General features: G+C 41.6%; 1 protein-coding gene across 6 annotated transcripts in view; it reads left to right on the top strand.

Annotated features, from left to right (window-relative positions):
- The window catches only part of ADD3 (adducin 3), an 87,711-nt gene that overhangs the window by 50,517 nt on the left and 19,719 nt on the right, over nt 1-17,475 (top strand). For 4 of the 6 annotated variants that reach the window (XM_072339535.1, XM_072339538.1, XM_072339540.1 and 1 more), the window contains one exon: nt 12,198-12,421. In XM_072339535.1, coding sequence (XP_072195636.1) covers nt 12,227-12,421 — 195 coding nt within the window. In that variant the 5' untranslated portion in view covers nt 12,198-12,226. Of the gene's footprint in view, nt 1-9,049; nt 9,403-12,197; nt 12,422-17,475 lie in introns of those variants that run through there. The other 2 variants (XM_072339536.1, XM_072339539.1) reach the window with 2 other exon arrangements.

Below are 17,475 nucleotides of genomic sequence, written 5' to 3' on the forward strand. Positions count from 1 at the left end.
TGTTTGTCATGGTTGTACTGAGGTCAAACGAGCTTCAAGAATAGTAATGAATTATTTGTTATCTTAACCATGAAATCTCTCAAATATCATGATTTGAATTGATTTATCTTTTTGTTAGTGATGGTGATGCAATTGTAAATGGAACAACACCTTCATGCTATTCTACATTTCCCCATTCTGTTCAGTGCTTTAGTTGTTCAGGTAGAAGCAACTGTCTGAGGTCATCATTCACTGCTGCTTGTTGAAGGATTTTGAATGCTTGACTCTTCTCTGAAGTATGAACCTCTGTTATTTATAGACAGCAGTTTTAATGCTGTTCAGTATGCTTTGATGGTTCATGCTGTCTTTATACTACAGATGTCAATTTCCAAACACATCTATTGCAGTGTTTGCTCACGTTTCAGGAAATGCTGCCATCATGAGCACAAATGTTATTAAGTATTAAAGGAAATATTCATACTGGCTCATTGACGTGGTTTTGCAGGTTCCCACTGGATGGTCCCTGTTTGCAAAATTGTATTCAATATCCTCATTCATATATTGAGCTTAATTACAATGGGAGTTGCTGATTATTTTTTGTTGTTGTTTTTTGCCTGAACTGAGTTTTGCACTGATGTCTGGGTTCATGTCATGTGTCAGCAAGAAGTCCAGGTAGCTGCATGATTCTCATCTTGTGCTCTAAGAAAACAAGGTCTAATGTGATCACAGTGTCTGGTGTACATGCTCATTTCTACCTCATAGCTTCTAAACCTGCTGGCTGCTTTAAGCCAAGCTTGGTACAAATGTAGAGAATGATTCTCTGACACATAACATAAGCTGATGTCTGGTTAGAAGATAAAGATGTAGGATTCTCTGCTGAGGTTACAGAGAGGTGTAAAGTTATTCATTCCATCTGTTCATAGTGCAGTGAGAAAATGTCAGTCAATTGAAGTGGATATAATCAAACTCAAAATTAACAGAGAAAATTTAATTTCTCATTTTTAAAGTGTTTTATATTTTACTGCAAAATGTACAAAACCTCTTAGGAGTATTATGTAACGCAAACAAGTAACCTAAAGGCATTGATTGCATTATAAACAACATAGTTTTGGGGAAAAAAAAAACAAAACAAACCACATTTGTGCTGTCATAATAAATGAGGCAGCACTTGGTAATTACTTTTCCTTGTGTGTGTCCCATATGTGGATGAAAATAATACTGTGTTAGCTGTCTTAGAGTAGTTACTGTAATGGGCAGTGGTTTCTGATACAGAATGAAGGGGTGAGATGTGCTGTGAGCTTGGAGAGCTGCTGCATACCTTTGGGTGGTGGGGCATGCTGCATTACTTGTTGCTCTACAGAAGGAGAGACCAGGAAAGGGTGGGTTTGTTTACTTAGATATCATTCTCTCTCACATGTTCTGTCATTTTAGGTATCATATATATATAATTATTGAAAGCAAAGCTTACTATCTGATGTCTCATTGGTGTGACAGTTGAGGATAACTTCAAAAAGAGAAAAATAAATAGAGCAGTTGGAGTAATGCCACCCATTGTAGAGTTTGAGGAACCAATGGCCTTGTAGTTCAAATCACCCGATTACAAAATGCACTTTCAATGTAACATGAGAGTGAACATAGGATACACATAATGAAAGCCTATCTTGAAGTGTCGTATAATGCTCTGAAGGAGGGCTGTGCACCAGGTAGGAGTGTTTTTCATTACAAATCTTTGAGCTTGAAGCCAGAAGTCACAGGAAAAAGTCTGTACGTTCAGTACAACACTTTGCATACTTTCCTTCACCTCTTTCTGACTGCTTTGCAGTTCTAAGTGAGCCATTTAGGTCATTTATCACTGAGACAGAACACTATAGTGATGAGGCAGGCAGAAACCAAAATCCCATAACTAAGTGCTAGGGAATAAAATAAGAACCCACAGCAATCCAGCAGTGGCACTGCAGACACTTACTCCAGTGCACACTGAAAACGCCACCTGGTAATTATGATAAAAAACAGAAAATCTGTTGTCTCGCTGCCCAAAATAATGAAACAATTTAGCAAGCTAGATGTATGCATCTTAATTAAAAAGAAAATGTCTAAATACAGTCTGGAGCAGCTCTCCAAGCTCACAGCACATCTCACCCCTTCATTCTGTATCAGAAACCACTGCCCATTACAGTAACTACTCTAAGACTCATGTGTGATCCTGACCTGGTCTTGGACAGTGCATGTCCAAGTTGTGGGTGCTGTGGCTCGTCCTAAGAGCCTGGCTTCCTTCTCTAACAGAAACTAAGAAGAAGCTTTTCTTCATTTGCATGATGGATGGTGTTTTAGTAGAAAGTAAGCATCTTGAGAAGCTGTTTGCTGGTGCCACCTTGGCTGTTAGGAAATTCTGTCGCTGGTACATTGGCCTGGCTCCTCATTAGACGTGAAAATCTGCCAATTGTATTCAAGGTTCATGCAACTATTTAGTTGAAAGAGAAGATGGTGCAAATTTCCAGATTTTGCTTTCAGGCTGCTTTTGCATTCTAGAAACAACTCCTGCAGATATTTGCCTGTCTCCAGGACTGTGTATGGTATGCAGAGCAACTCCGTGCTGCAATACTGGAGTACGTTGTGCAGCATCTCCTGTTTTATCCAGGCTTTCAGTGCTCAGAAGTGCTGATGGAGAAGGAGAATTATTGAATTAAAGTAGAGAAGCACTTGCTTGAACTGGAAAATAATAGTAACTTAATTATGAAGTATTTATGCATTGTGCTTTTGACATCCTAAAGAATACTGTGCTGAACGCGGACTCACCGCACCCCTCACTGTCTTACCAAAGGCTTTGGTAATAAATCTTCAGCACTCATTAGGGGTGTGCTGGCTGCTGCTCTGGGCACATCTGTTCCTCTGTTCAGTGCTGTGGTGAAGTTCAAAATGACCATTTGACTTCAGACTGGCTGCCTTGAAATTTAACTGAGTAATTTTCCATTCCTGAAGGTATATAAGACCTTTGACTCTCTAAATTCAATTTGCTCTTCTAGCACTGTTAGCAGAAGGTGCCAAAGACGAGAAACAGGTCAAATGTGGGCTGAGTCAAATGAGATTAATGTGCATATTTATGTAGGTAAAACTTTGACTGCAGTGGAAACTTGTTGGATTTACTAGTCAAGTATTTCTAAATTATTTTGAAGCCAGCTGAAGACAGTATTAGAAATGTGAGTAAAAGCAGAAGAAGTGTTCCTGCACCACCATAAATCCTAGGGATTTCCCAGAGAAGGGTAATTAAAACAAGGTGCTTTGAATCAGCTAATTAAGTATAGCTGTGTTTTGAACTTTCCTAAAGGAGGTCCTGGCTGCCCTCTCCACCTCCATGTGGCCTCCTTCTGCTCCATACTTTCCCTTGTTGTCCTCTCCCAAATTATCTTTAACCTTGATCTGTTTTGGTACCCAGTTCATGGACAGATGTGCTGGCACAGCTGGGGATGGCATTTGGAGAGCTGGAGAGCTGAAATGGGAGTTGAGAAGGGTGAGATCACTTCAAGCCTGATCAGAAAGCATGAAAAATTGTATCATAAGGTGTGCTTATCAAATTAAATCTTCTACAGATGACAGTTTTGTATGTATTTGACTACCTCAATTAAATGCTTAGTGTTTGTTAACTTTCTTCTGGTTATATTTTAACGCGGATTAACATTTCATTTGTGGTTGCAAATGGACCAAGAAGGGGAAAATTTGTACCATAAGTTGAGGCAAAACTTGTTCCAGTAATAGAGAAAAGCATGATCCTTCAGAGGCTGAATGGGGGGAGAAAAGACAATGGCAGCGTAATTTAAGAATAGCATCTTACAGGTTTTGTTTATTTCTTTGTTTTTCCCCCATGCTGTCCAATGGATAATATAAGCTGTTCATCTCCTACTGACTGAGCCTTCTCTCTTCAATCTGCAGCTCTCCTCTTTAGAGCATTTACTAGGGTAAATCTCTACCTTTATTCTAGAGAGATGCTTGGGTACTTTTCCACGCTACGCTTGGTGACAGCATGGTCCAGCCTGGGGCTGGCTGCCATCGCTTGTTCCACTGATCTCTGAAATTACTATTTTTAAATACTATGTGTATGTATGTATATATATATATATATATATATATATGTGTGTGTGTGTGTGTGTGTGTGTATATATATATATGTATGTATGTATATATATATATATGTATGTATATAGAGTCATAGTCATGCACATACATATGTGATCATCTTCTCTATGCCTGTTCTTCATATGTGAAATAAGTACATGCCGTTGTGTTATCTAAAATATTCTTAATTTTTTACTATACCATAAGTCTGCTTTTTTAAAGTGCTGCTGTTTTCTGTTTTATGTAGAAATATATGTACAGATCAGCAAAATGTCCAACTTCTTTTCTTTTTTTAATGTTGAGAAGTAAGCCAATTTACATGATTGAGATGGGATCAGTCTATTAATATGGCTTCCTTATTTCCCTTGTTGCTCCCTGTTCATAATTTATAGTGGAGTGATTCAGAGATCCTGAGATGAACTGGAGGAATCATGTAGGGTGTGGTGCATAACATAAATAAAGATACAGTTTGTCTTGAAGACTTTAAGATTGAAGGCCTGGCAGTTTCATCGTGTCTCCAATTACAAATGTCCCTGCTGAGATCAGCTGTTGGCCGCGTTTCCCCTTCCTCACTGCAGGGTCAGTGCATGGTCATCAGGTCCTTGCTGAGCTGCTGCTCGTGCATCGTTGATGGGAAAGGTCAGGGCTTGGTGTGAAGAGGATGAACTCCAGAGGTTTGGGCTATAAAAAGGTCTGGCTACATGCTGCCATCCCCAAGACCATGTGTGAAATCCAGCAGTTGCCTCGTGTCGATCATTGGGGTTGCCCACCGTCACAGCCTCCGACCCCACATCCCAACCCTGGAGGCAGCTGCTTTGGCCATGGCATTTCTCAGAATAATCAAACTGTCGTAAATCAAGAAGACTTTTGATGTGCCCTGGGATCTGTAAGATTTTTCTCTACGATTTAATGTCACATGTTGTACCAGTGAATGACGAGGGCTCGCACAGATTGCCAAGCAGCCCTCATTGCTCCAAATGGTGCTTTCCAGGCTGGTGTCAATCAGTAACTAACTTCATTTTTCTGTCTGTGCCACCATGTCGGTCTGCATAAAGAGTTATGAATCCCGTTTTATTCCTGCATTGGTACCATTCAGAGGAAAGCTGCAGTAAAGTTACCAAGCAAGGGAGAAGAAGAGCGCTGCAAAATGTGAAAGGTTTTGACTGCTATCAGCTTTCCCAACTAAATGTGTGTGTTTTTTCTCACAGATAAGTTTCTAGTTTATATTGCAGAGGAACTTAGGTTTCATCTTTTCCAAAGGATTTAAGGAGATTTTTTCAGCCTTTGCTTGTGTATGTGTGTGGGTTATGTGTTTGTGTACTTTCACAGCTTAGTACGGATAAGTGCTACCAGAACATAATCTTTTAATTTAGCTCTCTGTTGTCTACTGACTCGTGAAATATTTTTGGGTAACTTAGCCACAAGTGATTATGTAGATAAGCAGAGATAAGTCTTTTAGGAAAAAAAAATAGCTTCTCATTGTGTTTTAATGTGTTGGAAAAATACTACTTAGTTTCTTCATTAGCAAAGTCTCACATATCTTCGAAACAATATGAATTTTAAAGTACAGTATTTTCCTTCTCCACCTGTGTTATGCTGCGTTCTTTGCTGATGGTTGTTTTCTAAACCTCCTTCAGTTTGCAGCATGAACGTGAGCCAGCTCCTAAGAACCAAAAGTTGAAACTACTTTGGTTCTGCAGTGTTTGTGTTGCCACGGTTTCATCAGAATCCTTAAAACTAAAAAAAAAAAGAAAATAATTTTTCTTAGTGAAAGCAAATACTGATGTTTTATCTGCATTTCTGGTTTCAGAATAAAATGGAAATACTCCTTTGGGGTTTGTCATCATGCTGAGTGCTTTCTGTCCCCTGACTTAAGTAAGGTCAAACACAGGTAATCTGGCTTTTGCACTGTAAGTTGACTTGCATCCCTTGCTGATACCAGTACTCTAAGGTGCTTGTCAGTGATGGGAGTGGATAAAGACCTTAATACCCAATTACTAAGTACTGAGATCACCAACAGATTCTTTGTAGTATGTAAATATTTGCTAATAATATTTATGACTTTTGTTCCAAGTATCCAAACGAGTTTGACGTGGGTGGGTGAATGCTGTCACCCATAGAAAAACAGGGTCAGTGACAACTGAAAGACTGCCAGGGCTCGCCCTTGCCCTTGGCCATGCTTGGGAGTGCACAAAGGGCTGGAGCCCTGTGTTGCATGGTCCGATGGGGCTACACCTCTGTGTGGGCCCACCTTGCCCACACACTGATGTTGTATGTGCATGCGTGCTTTCATCAACCAGAACTATGCTTTAGAGGTGATGGTAGTAGGTATGTTCTTAATATACTTTTAGAAGTGGTTAAATGTGGATTAACAGTTCATTCTTCATAATGCACGAGCTCCTAGGTGAGACTGGGAAAGGATTGTTTCTTCTCTGTCCATCTGGAAACCTGTGCTGCTGCTGCTGCTTTGTGAGGTGATCTCTGCATGCAGATCCTTCTTCTTTGCAGAAGCTCTCATTGCTGCAAGGGAATGAATGCAGCTTCAGAAAGTGTGCAGCTCAATGAGCTGAAGCTCTGCAGAAGTTCTGCTGCTGTGGTCATCCCTGGTGGTGGATAGGAGGGTGCTTCCTGCAGGTGCTCAATTTACCTTCTATCAAAGAGCAGAAAAATGTAAAAGTGAGAAAAAAATGAAAAATCAATGTCAGATCCATCGCTGCCATTCAGTGGGGCTGTGAGAGCAGCTATTCACACATGCTGTGGGAGCAGCTCTCCCTAGGAGTTCTGCTGGGCTCCATCCCATAACTGCAGGAGGCTGCTGCTCCCATGCTATGGCACAGAAACAAGTGGGGTGGTTCAGGCTTGGTGTTCATGTTCTTTGGGCACATCCATTACCTGTGTGTAGAAGTTTAATTTAATGCAGCTGCTGGAAAACAGCTTAAACCAAGAGAAGCTCAGGCCCAGCTTTATGATGTTTGTTCTTGAACTTTGTAGTATTGAAGGTGGAAGAAAAACAGAGGAAGAGTGGGTGTGAGGTAGCACTGACAAGCTTTTCAAGTCTAGTAAGTACAGAAGCTAACTAATTGCAGCTCTACAAATGATTTAATTTATTAGCTGGTCTGGTGCTTTTACTCAGTTTAAGGAGATGATTTTCTAAATAGCCTCAGAAAAGGTTGCCATGCAGTGGCTCTACACCATTTGGCAGGGCAGTCACCCTGTGTGCTCAGGCTGAGGTGGCAGCCCCAGCTGCAGTTCAGTGTCAATTGAAAATATATGCATGCATTTATATATGTAAGTCAACCTTGCATGCAAACAAAATGTAACTCACCTTTAAATTAGAACCGTCTGTTAAATTGCAGTGTGTCAGGTACTTATTCATAGAATCACACAGGTTGGAAGGGAACTCAAGAGATCAAGTCCAACCCATCTGCTAAGGCAGGTACCCTTATAATAGGTTGCAACTAAAAATAAGCAAATAAATAAAGGAGGAAATACAAATACCAAGAGGAAGATCTGCTTTCAGAGGAACAATTACAGGGAGAAGGGAACAACAAACCAGTGTGATATCTGCGGATGACTGACCTCATTCTCTTTAAGTGAGCTTTTAGGGATGCTTTTTCTAGTCTATATTTTTTGGGTGAAGTGTGAGTTGAGCTGTTTGAATTTGTGCTGATTTTAATGCTGTATGGTATAGTTGTGCAAAAATCATGCTTTAGATTTAATGGAGAAATACAAGAACCCAGGTTCAGATACACTCCAGGTTTGTATTTAGAGGAAGCTTACACTTGCCACCACCAAGTCTCCTTAATGTGGTGTCTGGGAGGAGACAATGACTATTTCATTAGCTTACACTGTTTAAAAGCAAAAGGGCTTAAACTAAACACGTGGTGCTGGGTTCGAATATTCAATCTGCTGCCAGCGTGGGCTGTGGTGTGACCATCACCTCTGCCCGCACTGTGCTGGCAGAGGCGGCCAAGACAGCAAGTGTGCAAGAGGAGTGTGTCCTACCCATCTCACTGCAGCCTTACACACATTGACTGACACAAATGGGAGGAGGTGGCAGAGGCAGAAGGCCGGGATGACAGCATGGCTGGGAAGGCAGGAGGTGTGACTGCTCTTTTTTTTTCTTAATGCAAATCCTGCCTTGTGTCAATTTAAGGGTGTAATCTGACAGTTTGACTTCCTCAAGTACTGAATTAATATATCTTACTGAAATCTTGCTACCTAATGCTAACTACCTAAGGGGAATGGCTTCAAGCAAAAAGAGGGGAAATTCAGGTTCGATGTTAGGAAAAAACTCTTTGCTCAGAGGGAGGTGAGGACCTGGCACAGGCTGCCCTGAGATGTCACAGCGTGCCCCAACCCTGCAAGTGCTCAGGTTGGATGGTGCCCTGGGCTCTGCTCTGATGGGTGGCACCCAGCCCAGGGCATGGGTTGGAGCATGACGATCCTTAAGATCCCTCCCAGCCCAAGCCATTCTATGATTACTTAGTATTTTTGGTTCCACCAATTATCTTTAGAGAATGCTCGTGTATGAATGTACAGCTTATTCTTCTTACCAGTGCATAAAGCGAGACTGATAAATGAAATCTAAGCTTCATGCAACAGAAGAGCCAATGCAATCTGCCAACTCGCTGTCAGATGTTCTGATCAAAAAAGCTTTTCCTTAAAAAAAAAAAAAGGGGGGGGGATATGGAAATAAATGGGCTTTGAGGTGTTATCCAAGTATGTTCTTGTCCTAGAACAGATGTGATTACTCAATTGTTGCTAAAATCTGTAGGAGAGAGGATTGCAAACTGAGTTCCTAATGTCACGTGGTGATGATGGTGGCCTTCATCTCAGCCCACGTTCCCTCACCTATTTTTTTGTACCTCTTAACCATTCTTTTGTATTCCTTCTGCCAGCTCCCTTGCGTAGTTGACTGTGCTGGTTCAAGCCAAGTCTTTGATTCAGACTGGAACCTGCCTGATTCACAAAGAGGCTGGAACTGAGATCAAGAGACACCCAGCTCGCTTCCAACAAGTCTCCTGGCAGACAAGATACCGGGGCAGGGGGGGCGGGAGAAGGAGCAGACTGTTCCTTAAAAACAAACAGGCGAGAAATAGCGAGAACAGAATAACACAATGTGCTCCTTAGAAGAAGTGCTCAGATGTGGTCTCATCTAACCCGAGTGCTCAGACCCAAAATCAGTCCTAGCAGTTAGTTATGGGGTGCGCGTGCTGTTGGTTTGCAGTGCTGGAAACTCTACCAGATGGGTTGCACTGCATAGAGAAAATGGGGATGACTGAATGCAGCCATAAAAAGTCAAGCTAAAAGGTAGGTTAATGATTCGTTGCTAGGCAGTCTAATGATTTACTCACTTTTCTGTTGCTGTCTTTCTGTTATGGTAATATTTATTCTTTTATGTGTTCTGTATGTTATGAAGAATATATTAAGTCAGTGCTTTCTGGGGTGTTCTTTGGCAAGAAATTTTCCTTGCGTTTGGTCTCTTGCTCTCCTTTTTTTTTTTTCTTAAGTGCTCCATGTTTCTCTGACCTCATTATTATTTTTGAGCTGCTTCTGTGATTTGACATTGAAAAAAGTTATTCCAACAAAAGCAGCACAGCATGTTACTCAGACTTTACAAAGTGTCAGATGGGCACGATCGGGACTTAATCTTGCAGCCTACAAGGCACAGATCCAAGTTATTTCAATTAATTGGCAGCTTTTGTTAAATAAAGCTTCGAAGTAGAGAGATGCGTATCCTCCTGACAAAGGTGCAGTGCTCTACTTTCTGCAGCCCAGTCGCAGGTAGAAAATACAGAAACTGGAGCTGCTATATGAGGTATATGAGGTGTGTATGAGCTATCTGAGGGTATCAAAGGATGCGACCATTTTTCTTTGAATACCTTGTCAGTCCTGTGCTGAGAAGGAGGTACAGCTCCTCAGATCCCCAGAAGCAGAGCATGTTTTAACAAACAACCCTCTTTGGGAAAAAATAAATAAAAAATTAAAAATCAGAGCAAGATACAAATAAGTAATAAAAGAATGGCTGATTTGTTTGAAAGTTTTCCAGCCAAACAGTAGGGGTTATGCAAGAGTCAGCCTGGACCCAACAGAGAAGGCATTGAACCAGGTCTAATAGGAACAACTGGACCCAGTACCCATATTATGTTCAGTAATGGAGTTTTTTTGTAGTACAAGGACTTTAATGTTGAAATCTTAACATCCAGTCTGGAGGGAAAAGGGGAAAAAAATGAAGTCCAACACAATTAGAAAATCTCTTTTGTGGATTTTAAGTATTGCCAGCCACATTTGTGTCTTTTCACAGATGAATGGGCTTTTCTGTCACTGCAAGGCTGCATTGTAAAGTAACGGACTTGAACTAATTGTGTCCTGTAAACCTATTTAGAATAATCATAATAATAATAAAAGTTCTTTGAAGCTCAGACATGCGTGTAAGTTGTTCCTGCCAACTAAATGGGTTGGTAGTTGGGCAGCACTTTGCCACTCAGAGTTAACAGGAGTCAGGAGCGTTATAGGAAAAGCAGTTGGATAACACAACTCCTGGGCAGGGTATCTATGGAGGAGTTGCAGATGGTCGCCAATTCAAGTGAGGTGCTCACTCCTGCATTTCTGGTTATTTTGTTTATCAGGAAGGTCTGTTCCAACCCGGTGAGACAGTTATTTCCATGAGGATGGAGAACAGGTCCGATCTTCAGCTCTTTGTACCTTCTGGCATCATGAGAACCTACATTTTCCCGTGATGATCTTTTTCCTGTCTCTTAAACCCCAGTATTTTTCTGGGGAAAAAAACGTAATTCATTGTTGTTGAGCTGTGTTGGCATCTCTGAATGCTCTCCCAAGAGTTTCCTCCTTCCGCATCAGTGCACTTAGCTACAAAAGACAACGGTTCATTCTTTAGCAAACCTTAGCTCATTTTGTACCTCCACTTATAGCACGTTGCCCTAAGCAGAGAATAAATGAGAAGACGTGAAGTAGTCTGTGATATGGAAAGATCATACACTGAAAGAGGTTATTTTTCCCAAACCCAGCCTTGCCTTCTCCCCAGCATCCCTAAATCAGTCTTGCAGGCAGGCCCTGTTGTTTAGCCAGGAAGTGAATGGGCTCAGGCTGCAGGGAAGCAGCAAACCCAAAAACGTATCCATATCAAAGCCATCCCAGTTTATTCCCAGGGCTCGTCACAGTTGGGAAAGCTTGGGCTGCTGGAGCTGCTTTAATGGGATTCTCTCAAAATGTTTTCATCTTGAAGAAGCAGGAGGTTTTAGCTGACCCACTTCAGATGCCCCACATCAGTTTGTTGCTCACACAGTATCTCAAAAGAGCAGCTGCAGTGACCCGAAGGAAGGATGCTTTGAGCCACTAACAGGAAGGTATCAGTTGAACCACATCATTTAATGCTGCTCGACAGGCAGTGTTCCTTCCCATTTGGATGTTTTGTAAATTGCTTATATACTAAATACTTTTGCATGCAAATATTCTTATATTACATACATTATTGAATGTAGGTATTTGCATGTTAAAATGTATTTTCATAGTATGCTATCTCCTCCTACAAATCTTGCTTCTCTTTGTTCTTCAAACCTGAGAAAACCTTCCTCTCAGTACCTGTTTGAGAAATGGTGTTTCTGAACCTGATTCTTTGTGTGAAAATGTGAGTGTCTGATTTTCTGCTTTTGATCCGCTTTCTGTTTGTGTTTGCTTATCAGTGGTTGTTTTTGGTTTTATTTTTAAAGGTATTTTATATGTATCTTTCTACTAAGATATGAAAACCTTTGGGTTTTTCGTTACTAATGTAATGAGCTTTGGTGAGAATCATTGCTTGCAAGTGCACACATTTCTCTAAGCTGAAGCTATGGGATGCTTTGGAAATGCTGTCATTGAGGAATGCCTTTGCTGGAGTTGGAAGATGAGCTCTGAGCGGATGTTGAGGACAGGCCCTGCCTTCTGAATGTGCTGTGTTAAAGCCAAATGTGTCAAGGAGGAGAGCGGTAGAAAAAAAAAATCAGGGGCTATGGTGAATGTGGTGTAAAATGAGATTTTGTCACAAAATACCTAATGCACATTTTGGACACTGTTGTTCTAAATGTTCTGCCCTTTTTATCTTGCAGGTGAGGACTCCCATCCGCAGAGCTGAAGCATGAGTACCGATGCCAGTCAGGTGGTGATCACTTCTCCCCCTGCAGCCACAATGCCCCACAAGGAGAGGTACTTCGACCGCATCAACGAGAATGACCCCGAGTACCTCCGGGAGAGGAATATGTCTCCGGACCTGCGACAGGACTTCAACATGATGGAGCAGAGGAAGAGGGTCACTCAGATACTGCAGAGCCCTGTGAGTACAATTAAGGGGGGATGGCAACTACAGAGTGCTATCTTTGAGACTCCTCTTTATGTTCTTGAGAAAAGAAAGCTGTATCACTGTTAGCTAGAATAATTCTGGACTGTCTTATAAGGAGAGTCACTGAGCAGATTATCCAACATTTTGTTTGCTTAGCTTCTTGTCTGTGAACAAATGTTGGTGTGTAGTTTTGGTTTTTTTTCTCCTGGTTCTTTTATGGTCTTACGCTTCATTACAGTATTACAAAAAGTTCTGACTGGCTGAAGGGTACTTAATTAAAACTTAGGCTCAAGGAAGAGAGTAAAGGAGTCATCGGTCAAATAGGAACAAATTAGGGTGTTAGATGGAGTTCTGCACTCTGGTTTTGAATATGAACTTACCATTTGCATCAGGAATGCTTTAATTAAGTTTTTAATGTTGGCTGAGATCATTTAAAAGCTAGAATATGTTCTCTTGTTCTTGGGGGCAATCATACCCATATAAGGCCTTAATGGTTCTATGTATGCACTTACCTACTGGTTGCATAAGTTCAGTGCTTGTGTAGGCTACGTGTAATACTTTAATCTAGGGGTGGTTCAATAGTTTTAATTTATATTTTAATGTATATATTGTGTGAATTTCACCTGATGAATGCTTTGGAAAGCAAAACTGGCGCCTGAGTGGTCTGAAGCTATAGAGAGTGTACGAGGGTGGGCCTTTGGGGTGGGGACTATAAGGTGAGCAACAAGGACAACAGGACTTAGAAGGGGTTAAGCAGCTTTGCAGATCCTTTTCTGTTCAGTTCTACTGTAAGTTGGGGTGTTTCTCCTGTCATTTTTCTGAAGCTTTTCCATATGTAATGAGATTGCAAACAGCTGTTAGTAATCACCCTATTATAGTCATCCATGAATAACAGGATTGTTTGCTAAAGTGTTGTCGTGGAGTGCCTCTCGGATCTGTGGGTTACTCTGGGTATAATGTGAACCTGTTGACTAAGGAATTTATGACTTTCAAGTCGATTTGTGCAAGTTTAGTTCTGCAGCCAACCCCTATACTATAAAGAAAATACTCCGAGGAGGTATTGCATAATGCTTTAATCATGATAAAATTACGTTAAACACTCGATTGTAAAATGTGATCAGTCTGCTCCTTCCTGTTAAAATACTCACATTATTAGTAGCCAGGGCTCACAGCAAAGACTGGGTATTTATCCTGTTTAAATAGGGCAAGATAAAAATAAGTTATAGGGGTTGTGTTTAAGTTTGTGCCTGTGGTGTTCTTTGGTTCTCCTGATGGAAGCACTGAAAACAGTATGAAAACATACCTATTTGCTCAGTGTTTTGGGGGACCCTTTGCCAACTCTGTCAAATGTAATAAATATCTCTTTGCCACAGTCTCTGGTATTCTGGAGGCACAATGTCAGTATGCAGGTTTTAGGAAGGGATGAAGAGGTGCTACCTCTGAGCCTGGATAAGTGCTTTAACAGACAGCAGGAGGATGCAGCCAGGCAGTTCTGGGTGTGCTGCTGTGGGACAAGCCGAGCACAGCACTGTTTGGAGATGCCAGTAAGTCGCAAGTTGTGCAAGGGACTGGTTGTCCAAATAAGCCAGAGGCCTTCTGGCTGCATGGCCATTCTCTTCTGAGTGGGAGAAGACGAGAACATGGAACACAGAGCGCGAGAAGGCATGGATAGAAGGAGGCTGAGCTACCAGCTTCTTTCTCCTTTTGCTGGCTCTTCTTGAAACAGAAGACATGGAGTAACCTTGCTATGATTCCTCGTGTGAGGAAATAAAAGCACTTTTAGTACAACATCTGGGACTGAATGTCCATCAAGCAGATTTCATAACTGATTCGGGGGTAGAAACTGCATTACTTCTTCCAGCGGCTGGCTGCAATGTGGCATAGTGTTCTTGAGTCAGGACTGAAAATGATTATCAGATGAAAACTTATTATCTTCTCTCTTATGAATACATATATATATATATATATATTGTGAAAGTATCAAAAAGCATTTCTTTTGTTTCTGGTCTGCGTAGCAGAAGCCCAGGATTGTATTGTGCACAGTGTCTCTGTTCTATAGCTGCAGAATTGCATAGCATTATAAGTTTGCATAAAGCTTTAGTAGGAACTAGTTTGGTGTTTTGGAAGAGGGGGAGGAGGTCATCAGACACAGTTTTGTGAAGAGCTTTCTTACTGGTGAATATTCATCTTGTCTTACATGTGCATATGTATATTCAGATTGGAGGGATGTTTGTTGGCTCATCATAATTATGTATCAGAGACTGTGTAGTATATGTAGCAAAGATAATAACTTTATGTCCTAAAAATATGCAAGCATGTATGGGCTGAAGGTGAATTTGTGTGAACACATACTTTCTCCAAGCGAAGAATTATGCTATAAAGCTAAAGAGTTAATCACTACCATCTATGAGGAAGCTCAGATACTCATATTTTATTAACAAGCTTTTTTCCTTTCTTTCAAGTAGGAAAATCTACATCCCTCAGCAAGAAAATATATTAGAGAATATATTTCAGGAACCACTCTGTACTCTGTGCAGTGCATGTCACTGCAAGGGCTACAGCCATGACCAGACACCCTCAGACATCAAACTGCTGCATCTCTCTGATGTGCCATTTGATGCACACATTGATGTGCATCCTGGCTACTCCCCTCTGATGTGCTATTTCCCTTTCCTAAATTAAATAATTTAAAAGCTACAGTCATTACCTCTGATGTTTTCTAATGTTTGTAATAAGCCTTAAACAAATCAGTAACGCTGATTTGTTCTGTTAACACTGCCCATGAAGAATTTCCTGACATTATCAGTGGTTTCTCAGACATGTTTACTTGATGCTCCCTGTAACCTGTGCACATCTGAAAGCCTGGACGATCTGACAGGACTTGCGTGTTTGTTGCTCTGTGTTAAGTAAGTAAAAAGAAATGACAATCAGACAGGTTTGTGGAGCCTGGTAACGCTCAGAAGTACCACTGGACATAAAGTTGCATGATTTTGATTTCATTAACGTCTGCAGGTTCAGAGCACTGGGGTATTACATCATTCTTTTCATAGGAAAAAATATTTCTTTGCAATAGACGAATTTCTCTGCTTTGTGTGGTTCTGATACACTTCAGCTGTAATAGAACCAAAAGAGAAAATGCTTTCTTTTTTCTTTTTAATTTTCTATCTCACATCTATAATTAAAAACAGCTTTGTCTTTATAAGCTAAACAGCTGTATATTGCTTGTTATATGGAGTAACTAACTTCTTAATGAGTAAACATCCTTATTTGATGTATTATCCAAATGCCAATTTAAGCTTTGGTATGTGAGTCTGGCCTTCCTTTACATCTGGTACTTCTTGGTATGCTCACCATGGTGACTGAAATCTTCAGAAGTGATGGCTGCCCTGTTATTCCATGTGAGGAACTGAGCGGTTCCTTCATTATCTGGGAGCTGCATGGCATACCCAGCAGGGAAGGTGTTGTGTGTTGGGGGTCAGCAGTGCCCTGCTGGCGGGCAGTGCAGGTAGGGGAGGATGCAGTCGTTTACCGAACATGTGTGTAAGATATAGGAGTGTAAATGTATGTTTTGTTATTTTACAGATGTATGAAAAGGAAGTCAAATCGTGTGCAAAGTGATGAGTTGAGTGGTTGGAGTACGTAAATACAAAAATATTGGCATACCTCGTTTACATTTTCATAGGATCATAGAATTGTTTGGATTGGAAGGGGCCTTAAACACCATCTGTTCCAACCCCCTGCATTAAGCAGGGACTCCTACAGCTCTGTCAGGTGCTCAGATGTCCTGTCCAGCCTGACCTCGGGTGTCTCCGGGCATTGGCAACTTGCTCCAGTGTCTCACCACCCTTACTACAAAAAATGTCTTCCTTGTATCCAAACTAAATCTCTCCTCCATTAGTTTGAAAAGGAAAGTTTCTTGGGCTTGTCAAGCTGCACTGAACGTGCACCGTGTCTTTGCCCATGATACATGCAGGTGTTAGGAGCCTGTTGGGTTTTAGCCTAAAAGGAAGCTAGCCTGTAGGATCTTCCAGTGCTTTGCTTTAACTCTGTGTTGGTGACAGTGCTGACTGGTTCTGTGCAGCACTGGAGGGCGATTGGGACAGTGATGCTTCAACACTGCTGTTACATAATGGCAATAATTCAGTTGTACCCAACTGTGTTGCAGAATTGGTTTTCTCATGCTTGGGCCAAATGTCCTCCTGTCCTTCCTGCTCACATGTGTGCATGTGCCCAGCCTCCTGCCCCATCTGACTCACCTTTTTTTTTTTTTATCCTGAGATTCACATTTGTCTGGCTTGCTCTGTTTTGTATCAGATGGATATTCGGTATTTTCACATCACCACTCCCTTCTGGGACAGTTCATTTTCATGAAATATCCAAGTCTTTTCAGCTGCTCACTTATTTTGCCTTGTACTGCTCTTTCCCCATCCTTTAAAAGCCTTTCTAATCATTTAGGAGCGTTGCCTGTTGCTAGCATCCCACTCTATCTCTTTGGTCCCATCCTATGGGGCTTCCTGCACCCTCTCATTCTGCAGCTCCCTCAGGTGGCTTCAAGCTCCTGATATCTGTATAACTTTCTGCTGGGGAACTGCACAATTGTCCCCTGCCCTACTCTCATCAAAATGGCAGTGCAGAAAATGAGCAACAGTTGAAAGGACCTCTGTATCTACATTCATTTTTTAAGTCCTGTAGCATCTTCGGGCCACTCCATCTAGCCCACTTACTCACTTCACTGCAAGTGAAAGATCATTGCAACTCTACCAAATTCCCCACGCTTATTAATAAGCCCATCCCTTAACAGAATGCCAAAGCCATTTTTTGCTTGTCCCCTCCTCCTCATAGAGCTAACAAACACTCCTGTTGCCCTTATCTTCCCCTTGCCAGCCGCAGCTCTTTGGCGGTTTTTTGTGGGCAGCTCCACCCTCTCCCATCGGGGCACCTGCTGCTGTTGCAGGGCTGTGCAGGCTGCTGGAGGTACAGCTCTTCCTCCCAGGGCAGCCGCATGCACAGTGCTTGCTTTGCTTCTCGTCCGCTCACCCTCTGGAACA

The sequence above is a fragment of the Excalfactoria chinensis genome, chromosome 6, assembly GCF_039878825.1.
Source record: "Excalfactoria chinensis isolate bCotChi1 chromosome 6, bCotChi1.hap2, whole genome shotgun sequence".
Lineage (NCBI taxonomy): Eukaryota > Metazoa > Chordata > Aves > Galliformes > Phasianidae > Excalfactoria > Excalfactoria chinensis.